Genomic DNA, 20,769 nt, shown 5'->3' on the forward strand with positions numbered 1-20,769 from the left:
GAGCTTCTTTGTTTTAGCAAGAAGAAGCCACCGCCATTGAATTGTAGATCTTGCCATGTGAAGATGTGGCTACACGTAATATCAAATCAGCCACGTGCTTCTTAAGCTGTAGTAACGCCCAGATGAATCTGGGAAGTGATCAGAAATTTAGGATGTAGTAAGGAATTTGTTGTTTTAAATCCAAGTTACCTTTCCCTGATGTTAGTTAAGTAAAGTTGATTTTTGCTAAGAGAACAGACTGCGAGTCTTTATTGTGTGCGTGCAGCATTAATTAGCTTCTACCGCCAATACCATTAATATTCAACGATCCATTTCCTCTGACAAGGGTTTTTAATTCCCATCAACCCAAACCCAGAGAGCCCGGGTATTGCAGAAGACAGTGAAATAAGGGGGTTGGTGAAGTAGGGGAGCGGGATGTATACAAAATATACAATCCATGTTTGATGCAGTCTATAAGTAGTGCAACCTTCTAAATATATATTTGTAGGAAAAGTCATTAGAAAAGTCCATAAGTTGCATGTATAGATGATCACAAAGTCTTCATTAAGCAAGGGTAGATGGGGGACGGCCATTTCAAGGATATTTCTTCAGCCCCAATTCCAATCAAGTTTCCAATTAAATCTTGTACACCATAAAGTCAATTCACCAGTTCCCGTAGGATACTCCAAAGTGAAGCCAGCAGCTAAGCTTGTTCAAGCTTAGCAGCTAAGCTTGTATGGCATTAAAGTCCCTCCCCAAATAGGGCTGCCAGGTCCCTCTTTGCTATCCTGGGAAGTTTTGGGGGCAGAGCCTGAGGAGGGCGGGGTTTGGGGAGGGGAGGGACTTCAGTGCCATCGAGTCCAATGGCCAAAGCGGCCATTCTCCAGCGGAACTGATCTCTGTGGGCTGGAGATCAGTTGTAATAGCAGGAGGTCTCTAGCTAGTACCTGGAGGCTGGCAACCCTATCCCCAAACCCCGCCCTCCTCAGGCTCCGCCCCCAAAACCTCCTGCCGATGGCGAAGAGGGACGTGGCAACCCCAGCGGGACCAGGATAACTGATCTCCATGCTGCAGAGGTCAGTTTCCCTGGAGAAAATGGCAGCTTTTGAGATCAGACACTATGCTGTACAATAAGGTCGAAGAGAAAGAAGTTCTAGATGCCGCATCCCTGCTGAGCTCACTCCCCTCTTCAAAGTCCAACCTTCCTAGGCACCACCCTTAAATCTCCTGGAATTTCCCAAGCTAGAGTTGGCAACCCCTACCTACACCCTTGTCCGTAACTCAAAACTGCTGCCCTGTATTGGAAACCAGTGTGCAAATGCGACTGGCTTGGATTTCCCTCCAGGCCAGATTGGCCAGGGATCCTGGAGGTTTTTTGCCTTCCTCTGGGCATAGAGCAGGGGTCACTGGGGGAGTGGAAGGTGGCTGTTAATTTCCTGTGTTGTGCTGGGGGTTGGACTAGATGACCCTTGAGGTGCCTTCCAGCTCTATATTTCAATGAATTTGGGAGCCTAAGAGCACAACCCCCCCACCCCCCGCCCCCCCGTAACAAAGCAGAGATCCTTCCTCGGGGCTTGGAAGGAAGCGAAGATCTCAACCTTCACGTATCTTCTTGTTCTACCTCTAGGTAGCATGGGTGACCCTTGCCCCTTGGCACCCTCCTCCTGCGACTGCTTTGTTTCCCTCCCCCCAGCCTCTGCTGCCAGAGAGGTCATCTTCGGCAAGAATTCCGACCGGCCGAAGGACGAAGTCCAGGAAGTGGTCTATTTCCCAGCTGCCACTCACGCCAAGGGGGCCAAAGTCCAGGTGAGCCAAATACCAGCAGAGAGGAAAGGAGGATTGGGCAGATGTGGGTGGAGAAGGACAGTATTACAAGGGGGTCCAGAAGAATCCAGAAATCCCGAATGCAGTAGAATGCTGTGGGTCCCAAAACCACCGCCACCTCACCTTTGGATACACAGTCTGCCAAATCAGCCACAAGTACCATTTTTGGTGCTGTACCTGACCAGAGAGCCAGCATGGTGTAGTGGTTAAGCTGTCGGACTATAATCTGGGAAACCCAGGTTCAAACCCAGGTTTTCTCTGCCTTTTAAGGAGTCTCAAAGTGGCTCACAATCATCTTCCTCTCCCCACAACAGACACCTTGCGAGGTAGGTGGGGATGAGAGAGTTCAAAGAGAACTGTGACTAGCCCAAGGTCACCCAGCTGGCTTCATGTGTAGGAGTGGGGAAACCAACCCGGTTCACCCGATTAGAGGCTGCCGCTCATGTGGAGGAGTGGAGAATCAATACCAGTTTTCCAGATTAGAGTCCACCGCTCCAAACCACTACACCACGCTGGCTGTCTAGGATATTTGTAACCTCCCAAATGTTTCACTGTTGGGGGTGGTCAAGAATTCAAGGCTAACAAGCCTGTGCCTCTTCCGACCCATTATGTTTTCCCTAGGGGTGGAGAGACCTGTTCTGAAGCTGCGGAAATGTGGTTTGTACATCTCACCAGTACATCTGCAGCCCCGCAAAAGAGATGTAGCAGCTCCCCAAGAATGACCCCAAGTCAGATAGTGTTCTGAACTTCCATGGTTTCTGGGCCTGATTCAGGCTGGAGAACCAGCATGGTGTAGTGGTTAAGAGTGGTGGTTTGGAGCAGTGGACTCTGATCTGGAGAACCAGGTGTGATTCCCCGCTCCTCCACATGAGTGGCAGAGGCTAATCTGGTGAACTGGATTTGTTCCCTCACTCCTACACTTGAAGCCAGCTGGGTGACCTTGGGCTAGTCACACACTCTCAGCCCCACCTACCTCACAGGGTGTCTGTTGAGAGGGAGGGAAGGTGATGGTAAGCTGCTTTGATCCTTCCTTAAGTGGTAGAGAAAGTCAGCATATAAAAACCAACTCTTCTTCAGGTTGGGACCACACAGCGTGCAGAAAGGAGGGACTTCTACCTTCTCCCTGCACCGTGTGCCTGAATTGAAACAGCGCTTTAAAATTATCTGTAGTTTGGCTCTTTTCCTAACCCATCTCCAAGTGTTCAAGGCAACACATCCCACGTTTGTAAAAGATGGATTTTCATTCCAGTGCACGTACATCGAAGTAGATCAGATAGAGAAGACCCACGCTGTCGTCCTGAGCCGACCAGCCTGGCTATGGGGAGCGGAGATGGGCGCCAACGAACACGGCGTCTGCGTCGGCAACGAAGGAGTGTGGACTAAGGAGCCGGTGGGGGAGGAGGAAGCATTGCTAGGCATGGATCTGGTCCGGTAAATGCCAGTCTGATGGGTGACACAAATGCATGCATCCACATCCAACCCATTTTTTTCTTCTGCCTCTGTGTCAATAATCTGCAGTGAGGCTGTGGAATTGTGTATGCCTCAGGCTTCAATCCATGTAAATAACAGTTGGAAGAGTTGAGGAGAGGGACTGTGGCTCAGTGGTATAGCATCTGCTTGGCATGCAGAAGGTCCCAGGTTCAATCCCCAGCATCTCCAGTTAAAGGGGTGATGTGAAAGACCCCTGCCTGAGACCCTGGAGAGCCGCTGCCGGTCTGAGTAGACAATACTGACTTTGATGGACCAAGGGTCTGGTTCAGTATAAGGCAGCTTCATGTGTTCATGTGTTCAAGATAGTTCCATTGACTAAAGGGAACCTCCATATCCAGAGGCAGTAAGCCTCTGAAACCCAGTGCTGGGAGGTGACTTCAGGGGAAGGGCTTGGCCTCTCTGCCCTGTTTGTTGGCCCTTCAGGATAACTGGTTGGCCACTGTCTGAGACAGGAAGCTGGACTAGATGGACCACTGGTCTGATACCCCGTACCTTTTAAAAAACATCCAGCCTCCGAAAACCTGCACGATTAATCAATGATGTAATAAACAACAGCACACACCCCTATGTACTGTGTACTATAGTCACAAATATAAATCACTTGCATCAGCCCAAAGCATGAAATAATGTACACAATCGTGATTCAAAAATGCAAACGTATAAATATAATACCTACACAAGCGTTAACAATACAAGCGATCAAATACACATCTCACATACGATGAATCCACAACGTATCACTTATTTCCACATTCTGTCAGCTCAGTTCCAACTGTAGTGACTAGATTAAAACCAAAGCTAGTCCTACGCAAAAAAAACTCAGTTCCCAGTGAACGCACAGTTCCAAGCAAAACCGTTCCAAGCGAAAAACGGCCCTCTAGAGACAATATAGCCGTTTCGTAGTTGTACTTCGTCAGTTTCCTTTCCCTTCTGACAGTTTCTTCTGCCTTCTGACAAGTATATATTCACTCCTATCGCAATGTACCCCGCAGCTTACGTAGCGAGAATAATGTGTTACCACGTTCCAACCGGATACCAATGAAGCAGCTGGAAAAGTAGCTGTGCCATCTTGACCACAGTTTAAACGGTGTGTTTTCAGGCTGGGCTTGGAAAGGGGCAGCAACGCGCATGAAGCGCTTCGGGTCATAACCGCTCTCCTGGAACGTTATGGGCAAGGGGGCCCGTGCAAGGAGGAGCCAGCCCCGTTTGTTTACCATAACACCTTCCTCCTGGCGGACCGTACCGAAGCCTGGGTGTTGGAGACGGCTGGAAGGTTTTGGGCCGCTCAAAGGATTCGAGGTGAGCGTTTGCAAGAAGGAGGCTCAGTGCAGTGTTAGCAGAGACTTATTTATTTATTTCTCGAATTTATTTCCTCCCCAGCAAGCCGGCTCGGGGCGGGTAAGTAGGTAAAGGTAGTCCCCCTTTGCAAGCACCGGGTCATTCCTGACCCATGGGGTGACGTCACATCCCGACGTTTACTAGGCAGACTTTGTTTACAGTGTGGTTTGCCATGGCCTTCCCCAGTCGTCTACCCTTTACCCCCAGTAAGCTGGGTACTCATTTGACCGACCTCGGAAGGATGGAAGGCTGAGCCAACCTTGAGGTGGCTCCCTGAAACCGACTTCCGTCGGGATCGAACTCAGGTCGTGAACAGAGCTTTTGACTGCAGTACTGCAGCTTACTACTCTGCGCCACGGGCGGGTAGCATCATTTAAAATAATACAATAATATTTGGTACAATAAAATACCTAAAAAAAAAAACCAAACAACCAGATGGCGCTCAAAATACAATTATACTATGAGAGCCATAGAAGAGGTTCTAGTGACATTGGGCCAATCACACAAAATCAGCCTAACCTACCTCACAGGGCAGTAGTTGTGAGGATAAAATGGAGGAGGGGGAACAATGCTGTAAGCCACTTAGTGTCCCTATTGGGGAGGAAAGTGGCATGAAAGCATCTTAAATACATAAAAATCACCCAATGTGCCAATAAAGCCCTTTCTTTTGTCTGTCCTGTGTGTCAATTTCATTGGGTGACTCTGAATTCTAGTATTTTGGGAGAACGATTCTAGTATTTTGGCCGCCCATGTCCTCCCCATTCTCTCCTGGTTTCCCATTGGTTTAACAGGAGACATTATATTTCCCTCCCTCCACAGAAGGTGCCCGGAACATCTCCAACCAGTTGAGCATTGATACAGACATTACCGCCGAACACCCGGATTTAAGGCCACATGCCCGGAGACAGGGATGGTGGGACGGCGAAGAGGAGTTCAGCTTCGCAAAAGCGTTCTCGCTCGTTCATCAGCCGGTCCGCATGGAGGCAGCCAAAGCGCGGTATTGCGCTGGCCGGCAGCTGCTACACCAGCATTCAGGTACATTTTCAGAAACCGCACAGCAAAGGGCGTTGCCGGCAGGAACGGAATGGTATCTGGGGAAATGGGCCTAAAAATAGGCCTCTCTTGGACCCACCTGCCCTGACCTGGATGGTCTAGGCTAGCCTGATCTCATCAGATCTCAGAAGCTAAGTAGGGTCAGCCATGGTTAGTATTTGGACGGCAGACCAGGAAGGAATGCCAGGGTTGTTGTGCAGAGGAAGGCACTGGCAAACCTTCTCTGTAAGGCTCTTGCCTTGAAAACCCTACGGGGTCGCCATAAGTCGGCTGTGACTGACAGCACTTTACACACACACTTGGATCCACCTGGGATGATTTGGATATTCAGAATTGCTCTGCGGGGTGTGCTTCAGCTGGTCAGGATTACACAGAAGCAATTGTGGCATTTGAATAGTGCTGCCCAGGAACTTAGCAAGTGCTGCTCAAGAGGGAATAGTGTTGCATAGTGGTTAGCGTGCTGGACGAGGAACTGTGAGACCCAGGTTCAGATCCTTACTCCACCGTGGAAACTCGCTGGGTGACCTTGGCTCAAGCACTGTCTTGCAGCCCCAATATATCACAGAGTTGGAGTGAGGAAAAAATAGGGAATTTGCATAGGGCCCCAAACTTCTTGGACGCAGGGCAAGGTAAAAATGTGCTGGGTAGAAAGAAAACATGGGCTCTGTTTATACATGTGCTAGTGGCTGAACGGATGGAAAGCGGTGGGGGAAGCTCTTGCGTAGAAAGTGCTCTAGGCTAGCCACATCATAAACAAATCCATACGTGACTAGTGCAAACAGCTTTGGCTGGCAACCCCACCACACAAAGGTCACCCATCAATTTGATCACAAATTCGACAAATGCTGATCTCTGCCATACATAGAACTGATCTCTGTAACCTTTACAACAGGGGTGTCAAACATAAGGCCCGTGGGCTGTCTCCAGCTCCTTGGAAACTCTTATCTGGCTCACGAGGCAGCCACCCCAGCCCAACCAAGTGACATTTATGTCACATCTGGCCCTCATAACAGTTGAGCTCAACACCCCTGCTTTATAAAGTTATCAGGTAGTAGGTGATATGAAAAACCTCTGACAGAGGAGACCATTAGAACTGCTGTCGGTCAGCTTAGACAATACTGGCCTTGATAAACCAAGGGGCTGGCTCTGTGTTTCCCCTGAGCGCGTAGAAGAAGAGTTGGTTTTTATATGCTGACTTTCTCTACCACTTAAGGGAGACTCAAACTGGCTTACAATCATCTTCCCCTCCCCACAACAGACACCCTGTGAGGTAGGTGGGGCTGAGAGAGCTCTTAACAGAGCTGTAACTTGCCCAAGGTCTCCCAGCTGGCTTCGTGTGTAGGAGGAAACAAATCCAGTTCACCAGATTAGCCTCCGCCACTCACGTGGAGGAGAGGGGAATCAAATCTGGTTCTCCCGATCAGAGTCCACTGCTCCAAACCACCACTCTTAACCACTACGCCACGCTGGCGTACAAAGTATTTCTTTTCATTCATCACCATGGGTAGGACCTCTGCCTTTGGGATTAGGCAGAGAAAATGTCAGAAGTCATGGCTTTCAGGGATGCAGTAGCTGGCCCAACATGGTGTGGAAATCCTCAAAAGGGTCATTCCTGTCTGCTAAATCCAGGGGAACGTATATGGGTCCCTCTCTGCCATCCTCAGCTGTTCTCAGGAGCGGTCGCTTTGCCTCCTTGCGGAGTCTCCTTTCAGAAGTCCATCACCGTTTTCGGTATTTAATCAGACAAACGTCGCCAGTCGGTGGGGGCCTCCAGCGGCTGTCCCTTCTGGTCTTCACGCCTCCTTCCTTGTGGCTGCAGGGCAGATCTCCGCGGGCACCATCATGGCCATCTTGAGAGACAAAGCCAGTGGGATCTGCGTGGATTCGGCAGGGTTCGCCACTACAGGAAGCATGGTGTCTGTCCTTCCACAGGACGCCCACCTGCCGTGCATTCATTTCTTCACGGCCACCCCAGACCCTTCCAGGTGAGCCGTCACCCCCTGCTTATTTAAAAATGTCAAGCACACCCCATGAAGCCTCCTTCCACCAGCTGCTACCAGCCTCAGGTTTAGTGTCAGGTCTACAGAAATTTCACTGTGGCGGTGGGGGGGGCAGGGGGAGAGGGAGGTGACCTCTGACTTGGAAAATGCATGCATAATAAAAAAAAAGCCATAGTAGTCCCGGGGTGGGGGCAGTGACAGCAAGGGAAATAGCCACACATAAAGGTCTTTGACTCTGGGAGGGAAGGCGGCATCGTATTTCCTGATTTCCTCAGATCTCGAAAGTTAAGCAGGGTCAGTACTTGGACAGGAGACCACCAAGGAAGGCTCTACAGGGGAAGGCAATAGCCAGCCACCCCTGCTTCCTCAGATCTCGAAAGCTAAGCAGGGTCAGTACTTGGACAGGAGACCACCAAGGAAGGCTCTACAGGGGAAGGCAATGGCCAGCCACCCCTGCTTCCTCAGATCTCGAAAGCTAAGCAGGGTCAGTACTTGGACAGGAGACCACCAAGGAAGGCTCTACAGGGGAAGGCAATGGCCAGCCACCCCTGCTTCCTCAGATCTCGAAAGCTAAGCAGGGTCAGTACTTGGACAGGAGACCACCAAGGAAGGCTCTACAGGGGAAGGCAATGGCCAGCCACCCCTGCTTCTCACTTGCTTTGAAAGCTGAGGTTGTGACTCGACAGCTGTGTTTCGACGGCACTTTACACACATTTGATTCCGATTGACTTATCCCATTGTCCCGTTTGCCGTTTTGTCTCTTTTCCCCCGCCCAGCTGCCATTTAGAAATGGAGCAAGTGAGAATCTCTTTTCAGATGGCCAGGCTGCGGGCGAAACTACCCGCCTGACCCGCTGTCTCTTTGGCTTGGCAGGTCTGTCTTTAAACCCTTCGTCTTTGTTCCTGGCATCACTCCCTTCCACCAAGTGGAGGCGCCAAGGTTTGGCGACAAAGACCCCATCAGGGAGAGCCCTCGGTTTCAGAGCCGGGTTGACCGGCGACACGAACTCTACAGGAGGCATCAGCTAACCCTGGAAACTGTGGATTCTCATCAGGTGACCCCTTGCGTTTGTGTGTGACTCTTCTGAGTTTTTTGTATTTAAAGTTTTGAGCTAACTGGGTACACTGTCGTGGCTGCCATGCATGGCTGTCATAGAGAGGATGGTGCTGAGTTATTTTCTGTTGCTCCAGAAGGTCGGACCAGAACCAACGGGTTGAAATTAAAAGAGTTTACATCTAGACATCAGGAGGAATTTTCTAACAGAGCGGTTCCTCAGTGGAACAGGCTTCATCGGGAGGTGGTGAGCTCTCCTTCCCTGGAGGTTTTTAAGAAGAGGCTAGATGGCCATCTGTCAGCAATGCTGATTCTATGACCTTAGGCAGATCATGAGAGGCAGGGCGTCTTGGCCATCTTGTGGGCATGGAGTATGGGTCACTGGGGGTGTGGGGGGGAGGTAGTTTGGAATTTCCTGCATTGCGCAGGGGGTTAGACTAGATCAGTGGTTCCCAAAGTGGGCAGTACCACCTCCTGGGGGGAAGTGGGATTACCTAGGGGGGGCACTAATATGCAAGGGGGCAGCAGGGGGGCACTAGAGGTGGGCCCCTTCAACTGTGTTGTTGGATAGGGTAGGGGGCGCTGGGTTTGAGTTTGTGGAACCAAGCGGGGGGTGGCCTGAAAGTTTGGGAACCACAGGACTAGATGATCCTAGTGGTCCCTTCCAACTCTATGAATCTATGATGGAATGTTAGAATTGTAACGACGCAAGTGTGTTGAGACTCGTTAGGATATTCATAGCTCTTGCCTTGAAGAAGTACAGTTTCCTAGTTCCCCAACGCAGAAGCCATAATACTTAAATGACCCTTTTTAGTTTTGTATTAGAGTGATGGCCTTCTGCTTGGACCACCGTTGCAGCGTGTTCTTTGCCAAGCTTTTGCATGAAGATTTTTGGTTATCCTGCATGGACTCTGCCCATTTTTATACCCTTTCTCCATAGTCTGTAGTAGCATGTGAGCCGCTAAACACTGGCAAAGTAGACTCTAGTCCACAAAAGCTGCTACAGGTTGAGTATCCCTTATCCGGACATCTGATATCCAGACTGATCCGAAAACCGGACCTTTTGAGCTGGCATGCAGGCATTACTCGCTGGCCCTCAGCAGTGCCACTGATGGTTCAGTGTACACAAAATTATTGAAAATATTGTTTAAATATGTGTGTAAAGTATGTGCGTAAAGTATATATATAAAACTAGGTGTCTAAAAGTATATATAACAGTGTATAAAGTATTTATAAAACATAAATGAATTTCATGTTTAGACTTGGGTCCCATCCCCAAGATGATGTATTAAAAAGGTAAAGGTCCCCTGTGCCCAGGCTAGCCTGATCTCGTCAGATCTCAGAAGCTAAGCAGGGTCAGCCCTGGTTAGTATTTGGATGGGAGACCACCAAGGAATACCAGGGTTGCTGCGCAGAGGAAGGCACTGGCAAACCACCTCTGTTAGTCTCTTGCCATGAAAACCCCATAAGGGGTCGCCATAGGTCGGCTGCGACTTGAAGGCACTTTACACACACACACCCCTGTGCAAGCACCGGGTCATTCCTGACCCATGAGGTGACGTCACATGCTGACGTTTACTAGGCAGACTTTTGTTTACGGGGTGGTTTGCCAGTGCCTTCCCCAGTCATCTTCCCTTTACCCCCAGCAAGCTGGGTACTCATTTGACCGACCTCAGGAGGATGGAAGGCTGAGTCAACCTTGAGCCGGCTGCCTGAAACCAACTTCCGTCAGGATCGAACTCAGGTTGTGAGCAGAGCTTGGACTGCAGTACTGCAGCTTAATACTCTGCGCCATGGGACTCCTAGATTATGTATATGCAAAAATTCCAGAATATTCCAAAATACAGAAAGATCTGACATACGGACCATTTCTGGTCCCAAGCAGTCTGGATAAGGAATACTCAACCTGTATTGGAATAAATACTTGTTGGTCTTTAAGCTGCCTCTAGGAATCCTTTTTTTTTTTTTCCCACGGCTACCTCCCTTCTGAATCTTGAGAGTAAGACACAACCTTACGGCCAAAATTATCTCAGCGCAGGAGAGCGGCATTGGGCCTCTCGTGAGTCCGCAACAGCGTCTCATCCTTCCTTTCCAACTTCCAGGGTGAGCGTCAGAAAATGCAGGAATGTCTGCAAGGACTTGAACAGCGGGCCCTCAAGGCGATGCAGAACTTGCTAGCGGGCTCCTTCGCGCCGAGACCCCAGGAGCTGGCTGACCTGTTCTTTGACTGTGTGAATGCAGAGCTCCAGTTCTATCAATGAAGGATCCCCCTCTGTTGTTCTTGCCTGCTGACGGCAGGTGGGTTAAAGAGCCCTCTTAGTATTGCTGAGAGTTTCATGTGTGAACCTTACCATCCGTGATGATGATAGCGTTGTAGTTTGAGGGGGGGGATTAATAGAATCTCAGAGTTATCATATGTAGCCTCTGGAACTCATTGTCACTGGGCGTCTTCTTTACATTGGAATAGGTTGTGGCTTTGAAGAAAGAGTGGGTAAACGCACGAAGCCTAGGACTTATTGGTGGTTGTCAGGTGTGATACGCTAACAGTGGAACCTCCCTATTTCAAGGTCTGGAGATAGATAAGAAGGAGGAAGTGACTCTTCCCTATTTGGGGCTTCTCTAGGATCTTTAGTGGCCAATGTTGGAGCAAGAAGTGAGCTATATGAATCTCTGGTCAGAATCTAGCATGGGAGTCATATTGAGGTCCATTACAGAGATAACTAAGGGTCTCACCAGACACAGCATTTTGCACATGTACATTTCCCCCCACAAAAAGACAACCCTCTGCCAATGCGTTTGGCGGCTGCCAATATGTTCCAGCTGCTACCATCCCAACTTCCTACCTCACGCCCACCCTGCTGCCAGGATGATTTGGAACGAAAGTGCCTTTTAAACAGAGGCGTGAAATCCTGTCCAGTACCTTTTGGCGCCTTAAAGCTGAGAATCATCAGTTCTTTTTCCTTTCCCCATATGAAAACTTTTGCCTGCACGCACACTCATGGGGCCTTGCTCAGAAAACACAAATTGCTGCCTCTCTTCATGAGCCACTACCTGCACTGTCCTAAGGATATATAGAAGCGACCATTTGCAGACTGGCTTTAACTATGGCCTTTTATGCAGGGATGTTTTCCCGCTGTCACTCCCGCTGACTTCTTCGTGGCTTCCTTTTGATTATGTATGCCTTTTCTGCCCGTCAGAGGTCACCTTGCTCTCCCCGCGCGTTTTGCCCATGTTTTCCAGATGCTCTTTTAGCCAGAATTTGGAAAATGCAGGCAAAATGCGCGGGGAGAGCGAGGCGACCTCTGACAGGCAGAAGAGGCATGCGTAATCAAAAGGAAGCCCCGAAGCAGTTGGCGGGGGAAACGTTCCTGCTTAAAAGGCCTATCATACCTCCTTTAACTGTGATACTTCTGGCAGGACCTTTACAATTCTCCAACAAACATATCTGTCCCATATATTTCCCAGTGTGCTTGGAGGTGGGGGGGGGGAAGCAATGACAGGTAAGCCAGCTTTGCTCCAGTTTATATTTGTAGCGCAGACGTATCCCAATTTTAGTTGGCACAGCAAACCACGAGGGTTGACAGTTCACTAGAAGGAAGCAACTGCAACCCTAGTGAGGCTAGTAACTCGGCTGTCGGTTTTGACGTCCCCCACCCTTTTCTGAGTGGCTTGCAGTTACAACGCAGGTCATCTGCTAGGCTTCTATTTCAGACCGTCAGGTTTCCTTCCTTCCCTCCCCCTCCACTGGCAGCCCTTGGTAAATAAATATGGACAGTACCCTATCTGCTTGTCAAAAATGCTGCGTGTACCCCACTGACTGACTGAATAAAGACAGTTTATGAGGGTTGAGTGGTGTTTTTTTCATGGCGCAAAGGTCATTTAGTTGCTTTTCTCACACATTTAGCTGTACCAGATACCTCTCCTTTTGAAGTTTTCACCTGGATCTGGCTTCTGACTTTGGCCTTCCCCTTTGGCGTACTCAGTCCATCGTGAAATGTGGAACTTGCTGTTTTTAAAGATGGGCCAGGTACACTGCGGTGCTCAGTTTGGAATGAAGGCAGCTCCGGGGTTGGGGCATTGGGGTCTGGTGGACTTGGGGCCCGGGGGCTTGTATTAAGCAGCAGGTGTCTCAAATTCTGGCGCTCCTTCAGCTCCTCTAGACGGGCTTCATGCTCACTGACGGCCTCCCTTCTTCTCCTTTCTGAGCGACTGGTAAGTTCATTATGGAGATCAACAAAGAAGTCTACCAAAGAGAGAGGGAAAGAGAGCAATGGAAATAAGAGGTATGATGGCTACAAGAGAGCCAGGGTAATGTAGTGGTTAAGGTGGTGGACTGGGATCTGGGAAACCCAAGTTCAAATCCTCACTGTGCCATGGAAACTTGCTGGGTGACCTTGGGCCAGTCATACACTCTCAGCCCTGACCCTGGCTAGTATTTGGATGGGAGACCTCCAAGGAATACCAGCGGAGGCAGGAAATGGCAAACCACCTCTGAAGGTCTCTTGCCTTGAAAACCCTATGAGGGGTCACCCTACGTTGGCTACAACTTGATGGGACTTTCCACCACTACAAGATGCAGTTATGTAAAATTACATGCAGTTATGTAAAATTCAGCCCTAATTAGGAAACATGAGCGCCAGCATGATGTAGCGGTTAAGGACCTGTGTCGGACTAGGACCTGGGAAATCCAGGTTCGGCTCCCCGTTCTGCCGTGGAAGCTTGCTGGGTGACCTTGGGCCAGTCACACGCTCTCAGCCTCAACCCTGGCAAGTATTTGGGAGACCTCCAAGGAACACTTGGGGTGTGATGCAATGGCAAACCACCTCTGAACATCTTTTGCCTTGAAAACCCGATGGGGTCGCCATAAGTCAGCTGTGACTTTCTGGCAAAAATAAATAAATTAGGAAACAAAGACTCTTAACTTGTAATGCTAAGAATGTCTAGGTCAGGATCACATTACTGGCTGCACTTTTCTGCATATTTGCAAATTCCTGATACAATCATTGAAGGGAGGGGTCTGAGCAGGGCTTCTAGGAGTATGCGGGAAGGGTTTCAGTGCCCTGTATAGCTCTTCGCCCCTACTTAAGCCTAGCAGGAACAAAAATGCACAATAAGGAAAGCATTCTGTTGGCAAATTGGTGCTGGCCAATGGCCGTAACAATAAAATGTAATGGTGTGTGTGTGTGTGACGGGAAATGTTAGGAAGAGCAGAGGATTGCCTCAACCGGCCTCTATCAGCATTCAAGCTGCAGTACTGCAGTCAAAAGCTCTGCTCACAACCTGAATTCAATGCCAATGGAAGTTGGTTTCAGGTAGCCGGCTCAAAGTTGACTCAGCCTTCCATCCTTCCGAGGTCGGGAAAATGAGTACCCAGCTCGTGGGAGTAAATCGTAGACAACTGGGGAAGGCAATGACAATACCACTCCCCCCACCCCCATAAACACAGCCTAGTAAGCATCAGGACGTGATGTCACCCCATGGGTCAGTAATGACCTTTGGTGCTTGCACAGAGGACTACCTTTACCTTTAGAAGCAGCTATAGAACCTGCAGACCTTTTCTCGTCTTTCTGACACGCAAAATGTGCCTGCCAGCGAGCCCTTTGGGTACCTTTTTCCGTGCTCAGAGGCTGAGTGAGCTCTGGGATGTCCTCATCGCTGTCTTCTGAACTTTCTTCTGCTTTTTCCCTGTCTCGGACAGAGGTCTTTCGGTTGGGGACACGCTGGGCGTCCAGTTCTACCAGTTGAGGCAGGGCTGCCAAAATAGATTCCCTTGGAAGGACGAGAAAAATGCAAAAACAATGAACGGGTCCGCATGGGGCAGTGGGAGGGGGTTGAGCAGGATGCAGCCTCCATTCAGCCGCACAGGTATAATTTCTTTTTTAAAAAGGTGTTGAACTTTTTCATGGTGTTTGCATCATCAGCTTCGCACTCATCCCAGTGTAATGTCCAATTTACGGACAACAGGCAGGGCCCGGGTGTGCCCTGAAGCAGGGTGGGCAGGGGCTCTCAAGAATCCCTCCCCCGGCCATATAGGTCCTACAACGGTACAGCCACATGACAAGGTTGGAAGAGGGGAGAAGGGGTAGAAGAAGAAGAGTTGGTTTTTATATGCTGACTTTCTCTCCAATTTAAGAAACAATCCAGCTTACAGTCACCTTCCCCTCCCCATAACAGGCACTCTGTGAGGTAGGAGAGGCTGAGAGAGCTCTAAGAGAACTGTGACTAGCCCAAGGTCATCCAGCTGGCTTCATGTGGAGGAGTGGGGAAACAAACCCGGTTCACCAGATTAGCTTCTGCCACACATGTGGAGGCATGGGGAACCCAACATGGTTCTCCAGATCAGAGTCCACCGCTCTTAACCACTACACCACGCTGGCTCTGGTAAGGGAGAGTGGGGTCTCTTCCTGGCCTTACCTGTAGCTGTTCTGATTGGTGCACTTATTTCCTGTCAAATCAAGAACCAGGAGGCTCTGGGGCAACTCATCTGCACGGATTAGAAGGCAGAAAGAAAATGAGGAAAGAAGTCGAGAAGTGGAAATAAAACTTGCTGAGACTTGAGGGGGAAGGGGTGTATTCCTGGTACTCTGGCATTTGACGTGAACAGACTGGACAAGCGCTCATTACCCCGCCCCCCAACTGACGGGTGCGTGTGCGTATTTTGGGACAAAATGGGAGAAAGACCTAAGCTATGAGGCACAACTCATCAGGAAGTTTGCCTGTTGTGAGCTCCTTTGGAAATGAATGGGGGCTGTACGAATAATGACAAACTCACCCATTCCGTTCATTGAGGCTCGCGTAGGAGAAAATACTGCTGGGTACCTACTTAATTTGTCATCTTTGTCAAAAGTCAGAAATGAACAGGAATAAAATAGCTAAAAATAACCACAACTCATACTAAATTTGGCACAGAAAGAACTAGTGTGGGAGGCAGCAAAGGTCACATCTGTCTGTCTCCCTCCTGAGTATTCCTAATGGCAAGATCTTGAACAGTGCTAAACAGTAGAAAGGAGCAAGAGTCCAGTAGCCCCTTAAGACTAACAAAATTTCATGCAGGGTATGAGCTTTCGTGAGCCACAGCTTGCTTCTTCAGATACAGCTAGAACGTGATTCCATCTATCCTTAAGTAGAGACACAATGGCAGTGTAAATGTCAAATGCAAGTAAATGACATTAGCAGGCGTGATTGGATTAGGTGTGATAAGCAGAGGGGTAGTAGGGGTGGAGAAATTAGCATTGATAATGAGACAGGAATCCCAGATCTCTATTAAGTCCCAGAGAACTCATAGTCTTGAGCTTTATTATTAGTTGTAATTCAGCAGTCTCTCTTTCTAATCTCCCATTGAAATCCCATTGAAATCCCTTTGTAAGATTTAAGCTACTCTTAAATCAGCAACTGAACGTCCTGGAAGGTTAAAATGTTCCCCCACTGGTTTCTGAATGTTGTGGTTTCTGATGTCAGACTTACGTCCATTCAATCTTTGTCACAGGGGCTGGCCCGTTTGTCCAATGTAGAGGGTAGAAAGGCATTGCTGGCATGTGATGTTATAAATCACGTTAGAAGATGAACAGGAGTATGAACCTGAGACAGTATGGTTGACATTGCTGGGCCCAGTGATGGTGCTAAACAGTCTGAGACCCCAAAAGGTGGCATGAAAAGCTTGTAAGTAAATATAAATCAAGTAGGCCCTGGAATTCACATCTAGCCCCTACCTGCGTCCAGAGACTCAATGTGGTTGTATGAAAGGTCCAGAAACTGCAGCTTCAGGAGGGCCTGGAGATTCTCCACTCTGGTGATGAGGTTCCCAGCTAGGGAGAGGAATCTATGATAGTGCGGCAAGACCAAAGGAGGACACTGTGAGATCCAGGAGACCAAAGAAGGTGCTGACTCCCAGGGGTAGGGATGAGCTTGTATTTAAACCAGGGCCACCCTGGCAAATAGTTGGGTGGGTGACCTCACAATCTCTCTGTTTTAAGGCATTAGGCAGAACTGTGATCCAGCTCTCAAAGCCAGGCGCTCAGTTCATCTGCTGACAGTCAGATTTAGGGTTGCCAGATCCCCCCTGGCCACTGGCCGGGGGGTGGGGTTACGGTTGACAGATCTAGGTTGGGATACTCTTAGAGATTTGGGAATGGAGCCTGGGGAGGACAGGGACCTCAGTGGGGTACATTGGCATAGAGTTCACCCTCCAAAGCATCCATTTTCTCCAGGGGAACTGATCTCTGTGGCCTGGAGATGAGCTGTAATGCTGGGGGGATCCCGATGTCCCAACTGGAGGCTGGCATCCTCAGTCAGAGCCTTTCCCCTTCCTTCCTTCTTTATTCCATGCATTGCCTGGAAATGAGATACTGATTCCCTGTCCTTTCTTAAAGCTATCCTGTCCTCTGTCCCTGACAACAGCTTGGTTGTCCTCACTACATGGGGACAGAAACCGATGATGTGGCTGCAAAAACGTAGCTGAGGGGTACCATCAAATGGGTGTTTAATGTTCCCCCCTTGAATTTTTTTAAAATGCCTCCTCGCTGGGAGATTTTTTCTTAATGCAAAAGAGAATTCCAAACTGGAACCAACCATCTGCAGTCCTATCTGCCACTACATCATTCTTCCTGTTCAAGTGAGAATCAAGCCTGAGAATTACCTTTTTCTTTTTAAAAAACAAACATGAATTTGTGTTATAGGGGAGGGGGACAAATAAACAAGAAATACCACTTACTTCAAGTTGGGAAAGCAGCTCAGGTTTTCAATTTTTCCTATTTGGTTCTGAAAATGAAATTAACATTAGAATCAGTGGCTCATTTCAGACAGAGACAAAAAGCAACGATTGGTGCAAGGGAATAAAATTTAATAAAGTACCCCCTACTCGTTTTGCACAAGCTTCCTCAGGGGGATCTATTCTCTGCTCAAGCGTCCCATGCAAGCAGAGACTAGATCTCCCTGAGGACGCTTGTGCGAAACATGTAGGGGTACTTTATTTATTAAATTGTATTCCCTTGCACCAATCGTTGCTTTTTGTCTAACCGTTTTGTTTTGGCGCGGCCCCCTTTCTTTTGGCTCAGTTCAGACACCAGGTGATAACATGGTTTAACTGAAGTACGGTTAGTGTGAGTGTCTGAACGCAGGCCACTCCATTATGTTTTGTTAGAGGCCGTCAAACTAGGATCTGAATCCAGGTTTGAAGCTGATTTATTGTCATAATTGGGCTGCTTCGCATGGGGACAAGTCCGTTTTGCTCAAAAAGACATTTACAGCCGACACGGGGCTTCCATATGAGGCGATTCCCTGCTTTTCCCCCTTGCGGCAGCTGTTTTCCCCTGCTTGCCTCTGGTGGGCTTTTTGTCAGTTTTTTTTTTAATTGGTGGTAGGGATATGTGAATAAATAGGTTACCTGTTGCAGGTAGATGCTGTGGATCTGTTCCAAACCTTGTAGGTTTGGGATACAACTTATTCTCTCCCTGTCTAGTCGGAGGATCAAAAGAGATGTCAAGGCTTGGGATCTGAAGGGAGAGATGTTTCATTCAGCTTTGTAACGTATCTTGCTCCACTGCTCAGTATTATCCCCGCCTGCCAAAATCTCAACACCCCACAACCCTTGGATACTCACATGCCCTCTGGGGTCTCTTTCTCCACTGGAGCAAACAGGTTCCTCTGTACAATGAGGGATTTTGTTAAGTTCCCCCCTTCTTGGGAGGAACTGTGTATATTCTCTGGAAACAGGAACATGGGAATTCTTATTTTTCTGGATCTCAAAGTCAGATGATGATGATGATGATGATTTATTTTTGGACTTTTAAACCACCCTCTATCCCGGCCAAAGCCGGTCTCAGAATGGTTAATATCAGGTAAAAACAATAAATACGATAAAATATACAGGGAAAAGTTCAATCCTAATTAAAACCACTAATTCCAAAAACTAGAACTGTAGGCTCTCAGCTATCTGTTATTTATTTAGCACATTTGCAGTGCAATCTTAGGCAGAGTTACTTCGGTCTAAGCCCATTCATTTCAGTTGTCTTAGATTAGAGTTACTCTGCGTAGGATTGCACTTCTGTCTTTTCCTCTTAGGAGCATATGGTGGCATTCATGGTTCTCTATGTTATTCTCACAACAATCCTGTGAGGTAGGCTAGGCTGAGAGAATGCCCAAGGACACCCAGTAAGTTTCACGGCAACAGATGATTTGCATCAAGGTCTTCCTGGTACTAGCCCAACGCTCTAACCACTACCCCACACTGGCTCTCAGTTTAGCTAACAAAACCCTTGGGGGGGAGATTAGACATAGGATAATAATTAAAAGATTTATATCACATGTTTTCTAAGACTTATAGCATGTTCATAGACATTCTGTAAAGTGGCCAAAAAAAATCTCATTTCACTGGTGGCCCAGTGGTCAATTTCTGGTTAAGAACCAAAAGTGAGCAGGAGAATAAAGCAATAGCAATGCATAAAAATATATTTTAACCTGTATTGCATGTCGTATTGCTGTACTTTTCAGTGTCCCACATCACTTCCCAATTTTGTGCAATAAGGTTTTATGTTTTCGAGACACGTTCTGAGCACTCTTAAGCAAGTCTACTGAGAATCCTACTCAAGGTTACTCAGTGGGACTGGACTTACTCCCAGGAAAGCGGCCGAAGGATTGCACTGTAAATCACATCACGCTATCGCAACCATCCAAACTCTCTTGAAGCTGCATGCTTCCTGCTGAGCTCACCTGGCCACAATAAGGGATGCTAATGAATAAACTTCCAAATTGTAGTGTGTGTTTTTACTGTGGTGTCTGCCTTTTGCAGGCCGCTTTTGAGAGCACAGGGGTGCCCAAAGGCCGCATAGACTTATGCAAATAAACCCTTATATTTACCACGAGCAAGCACACCCCTCCACCGAGGGCTTGCTACCCCTTAATACAAGATCACTCACCTCCAGGCATGGCTGACAGAGCAAGTCACCAGCAGGGTAGACTTCTCCTGACTATGGAAGATCCACTGATTTAGTAATTTGCAATAATCTCTTTTCCTTTCTGTAAAATGTATTGAAATGTATTAGGACAGCCAGGGAATAGCTTGTTGATGGGCAGAATATCTCCGTGTGCTAAGGAATTGGGGCAAGAGTCATGGAGGGTTACAGTAAACCATAACAAGAACTGGGTGAACCTGTTACTATACTGCTGCCTCCATGTCTGGAGTGCTATCAGCTTTACCCTGAATGTTGATGGGTTGTCATATCTTGAATTTGGATAAATATCCCTTCCTCAGTACAATCGGGGCTCAGAGATTTTTACTCGGTAGAGTGCTCTGGGTAGCAGCTGCTCCGAATAAATAACTGTTTTCTTGCAAACAACGGTCTTGGGTCTCCTCCTCCTCCACGAACCATTTTACCACATCAGTGGGTTCCCTATCGTCCCGGGCCCCGCGAACGCCCAGCAAAGCCAAAGATGCGTGTCTGTGTATGGATGTGGGGATCCCTAGCTCGCCTGGGGGTGTTGCAGTAGTTACAATTTGGGAATCCCCTGAGCAGCAGTTTGGGGCGAGGTCCCCCCTCCCAATGCCCCCTGGCGTGTCTGTATGCGTGTGGGGAGGGGGTATCCTGCTTGTCTTTGGTTGAGGGACTCTTAGCAATTGGGGGGGGTAGGTTCCCTACAAGCAGCTTGGGAAGCGGCCCCTCCAAAGAAGAGCGATGATTAGGTTATATGACAATGGGTATATAATGGACATTAGGAATAAATAGAAAATTATAAATAATTATATACTAGTCTAGTAAGAATAGATAATATTCAATATAAAGGAGGGACTAGATTATGAATAGGTTAGAGCACTGGTTCCCAACCGGGGGTCCGTGGACCCCCAGGGGTCCGCGAGAACTAAATTAAGGTCCGCGAAACAAGGTTATAAACCCATAATAAATTAATATTTTCAATTAAAAGTTCTCTATTATAAAAATGCCCTGACCTGGACGGCCCAGGCTAGCCTGATCTCGTCAGATCTCCGAAGCTAAGCAGGGTCAGCCAGAGTTAGTATTTGGATGAGAGACCACCAAGG

At 48.4% G+C, this 20,769-nt stretch overlaps 2 protein-coding genes across 2 annotated transcripts; one reads left to right on the forward strand and one right to left on the reverse strand.

Moving 5' to 3' along the window:
* Positions 1-1,611: 1,611 nt before the first annotated feature.
* SCRN2 (secernin 2) lies at positions 1,612-10,999 on the forward strand. The gene is made up of 7 exons (XM_056863439.1): positions 1,612-1,785; positions 3,053-3,234; positions 4,394-4,593; positions 5,452-5,667; positions 7,505-7,670; positions 8,559-8,739; positions 10,841-10,999. The coding sequence occupies exons 1-7, from the start codon at positions 1,612-1,614 to the stop codon at positions 10,997-10,999; spliced, it is 1,278 nt and encodes a 425-aa protein (XP_056719417.1).
* Positions 11,000-12,613: 1,614 nt separating this feature from the next.
* On the reverse strand, positions 12,614-19,661 carry LRRC46 (leucine rich repeat containing 46). The gene is made up of 8 exons (XM_056863915.1): positions 19,652-19,661; positions 18,337-18,439; positions 18,121-18,229; positions 17,449-17,495; positions 16,448-16,557; positions 15,153-15,222; positions 14,347-14,507; positions 12,614-12,981 (listed from the first exon to the last, which is right to left on the reverse strand). The coding sequence occupies exons 1-8, from the start codon at positions 19,659-19,661 to the stop codon at positions 12,614-12,616; spliced, it is 978 nt and encodes a 325-aa protein (XP_056719893.1).
* Positions 19,662-20,769: the final 1,108 nt, after the last annotated feature.

This window comes from Euleptes europaea, chromosome 18, assembly GCF_029931775.1.
Source record: "Euleptes europaea isolate rEulEur1 chromosome 18, rEulEur1.hap1, whole genome shotgun sequence".
NCBI classification, from domain to species: domain Eukaryota; kingdom Metazoa; phylum Chordata; class Lepidosauria; order Squamata; family Sphaerodactylidae; genus Euleptes; species Euleptes europaea.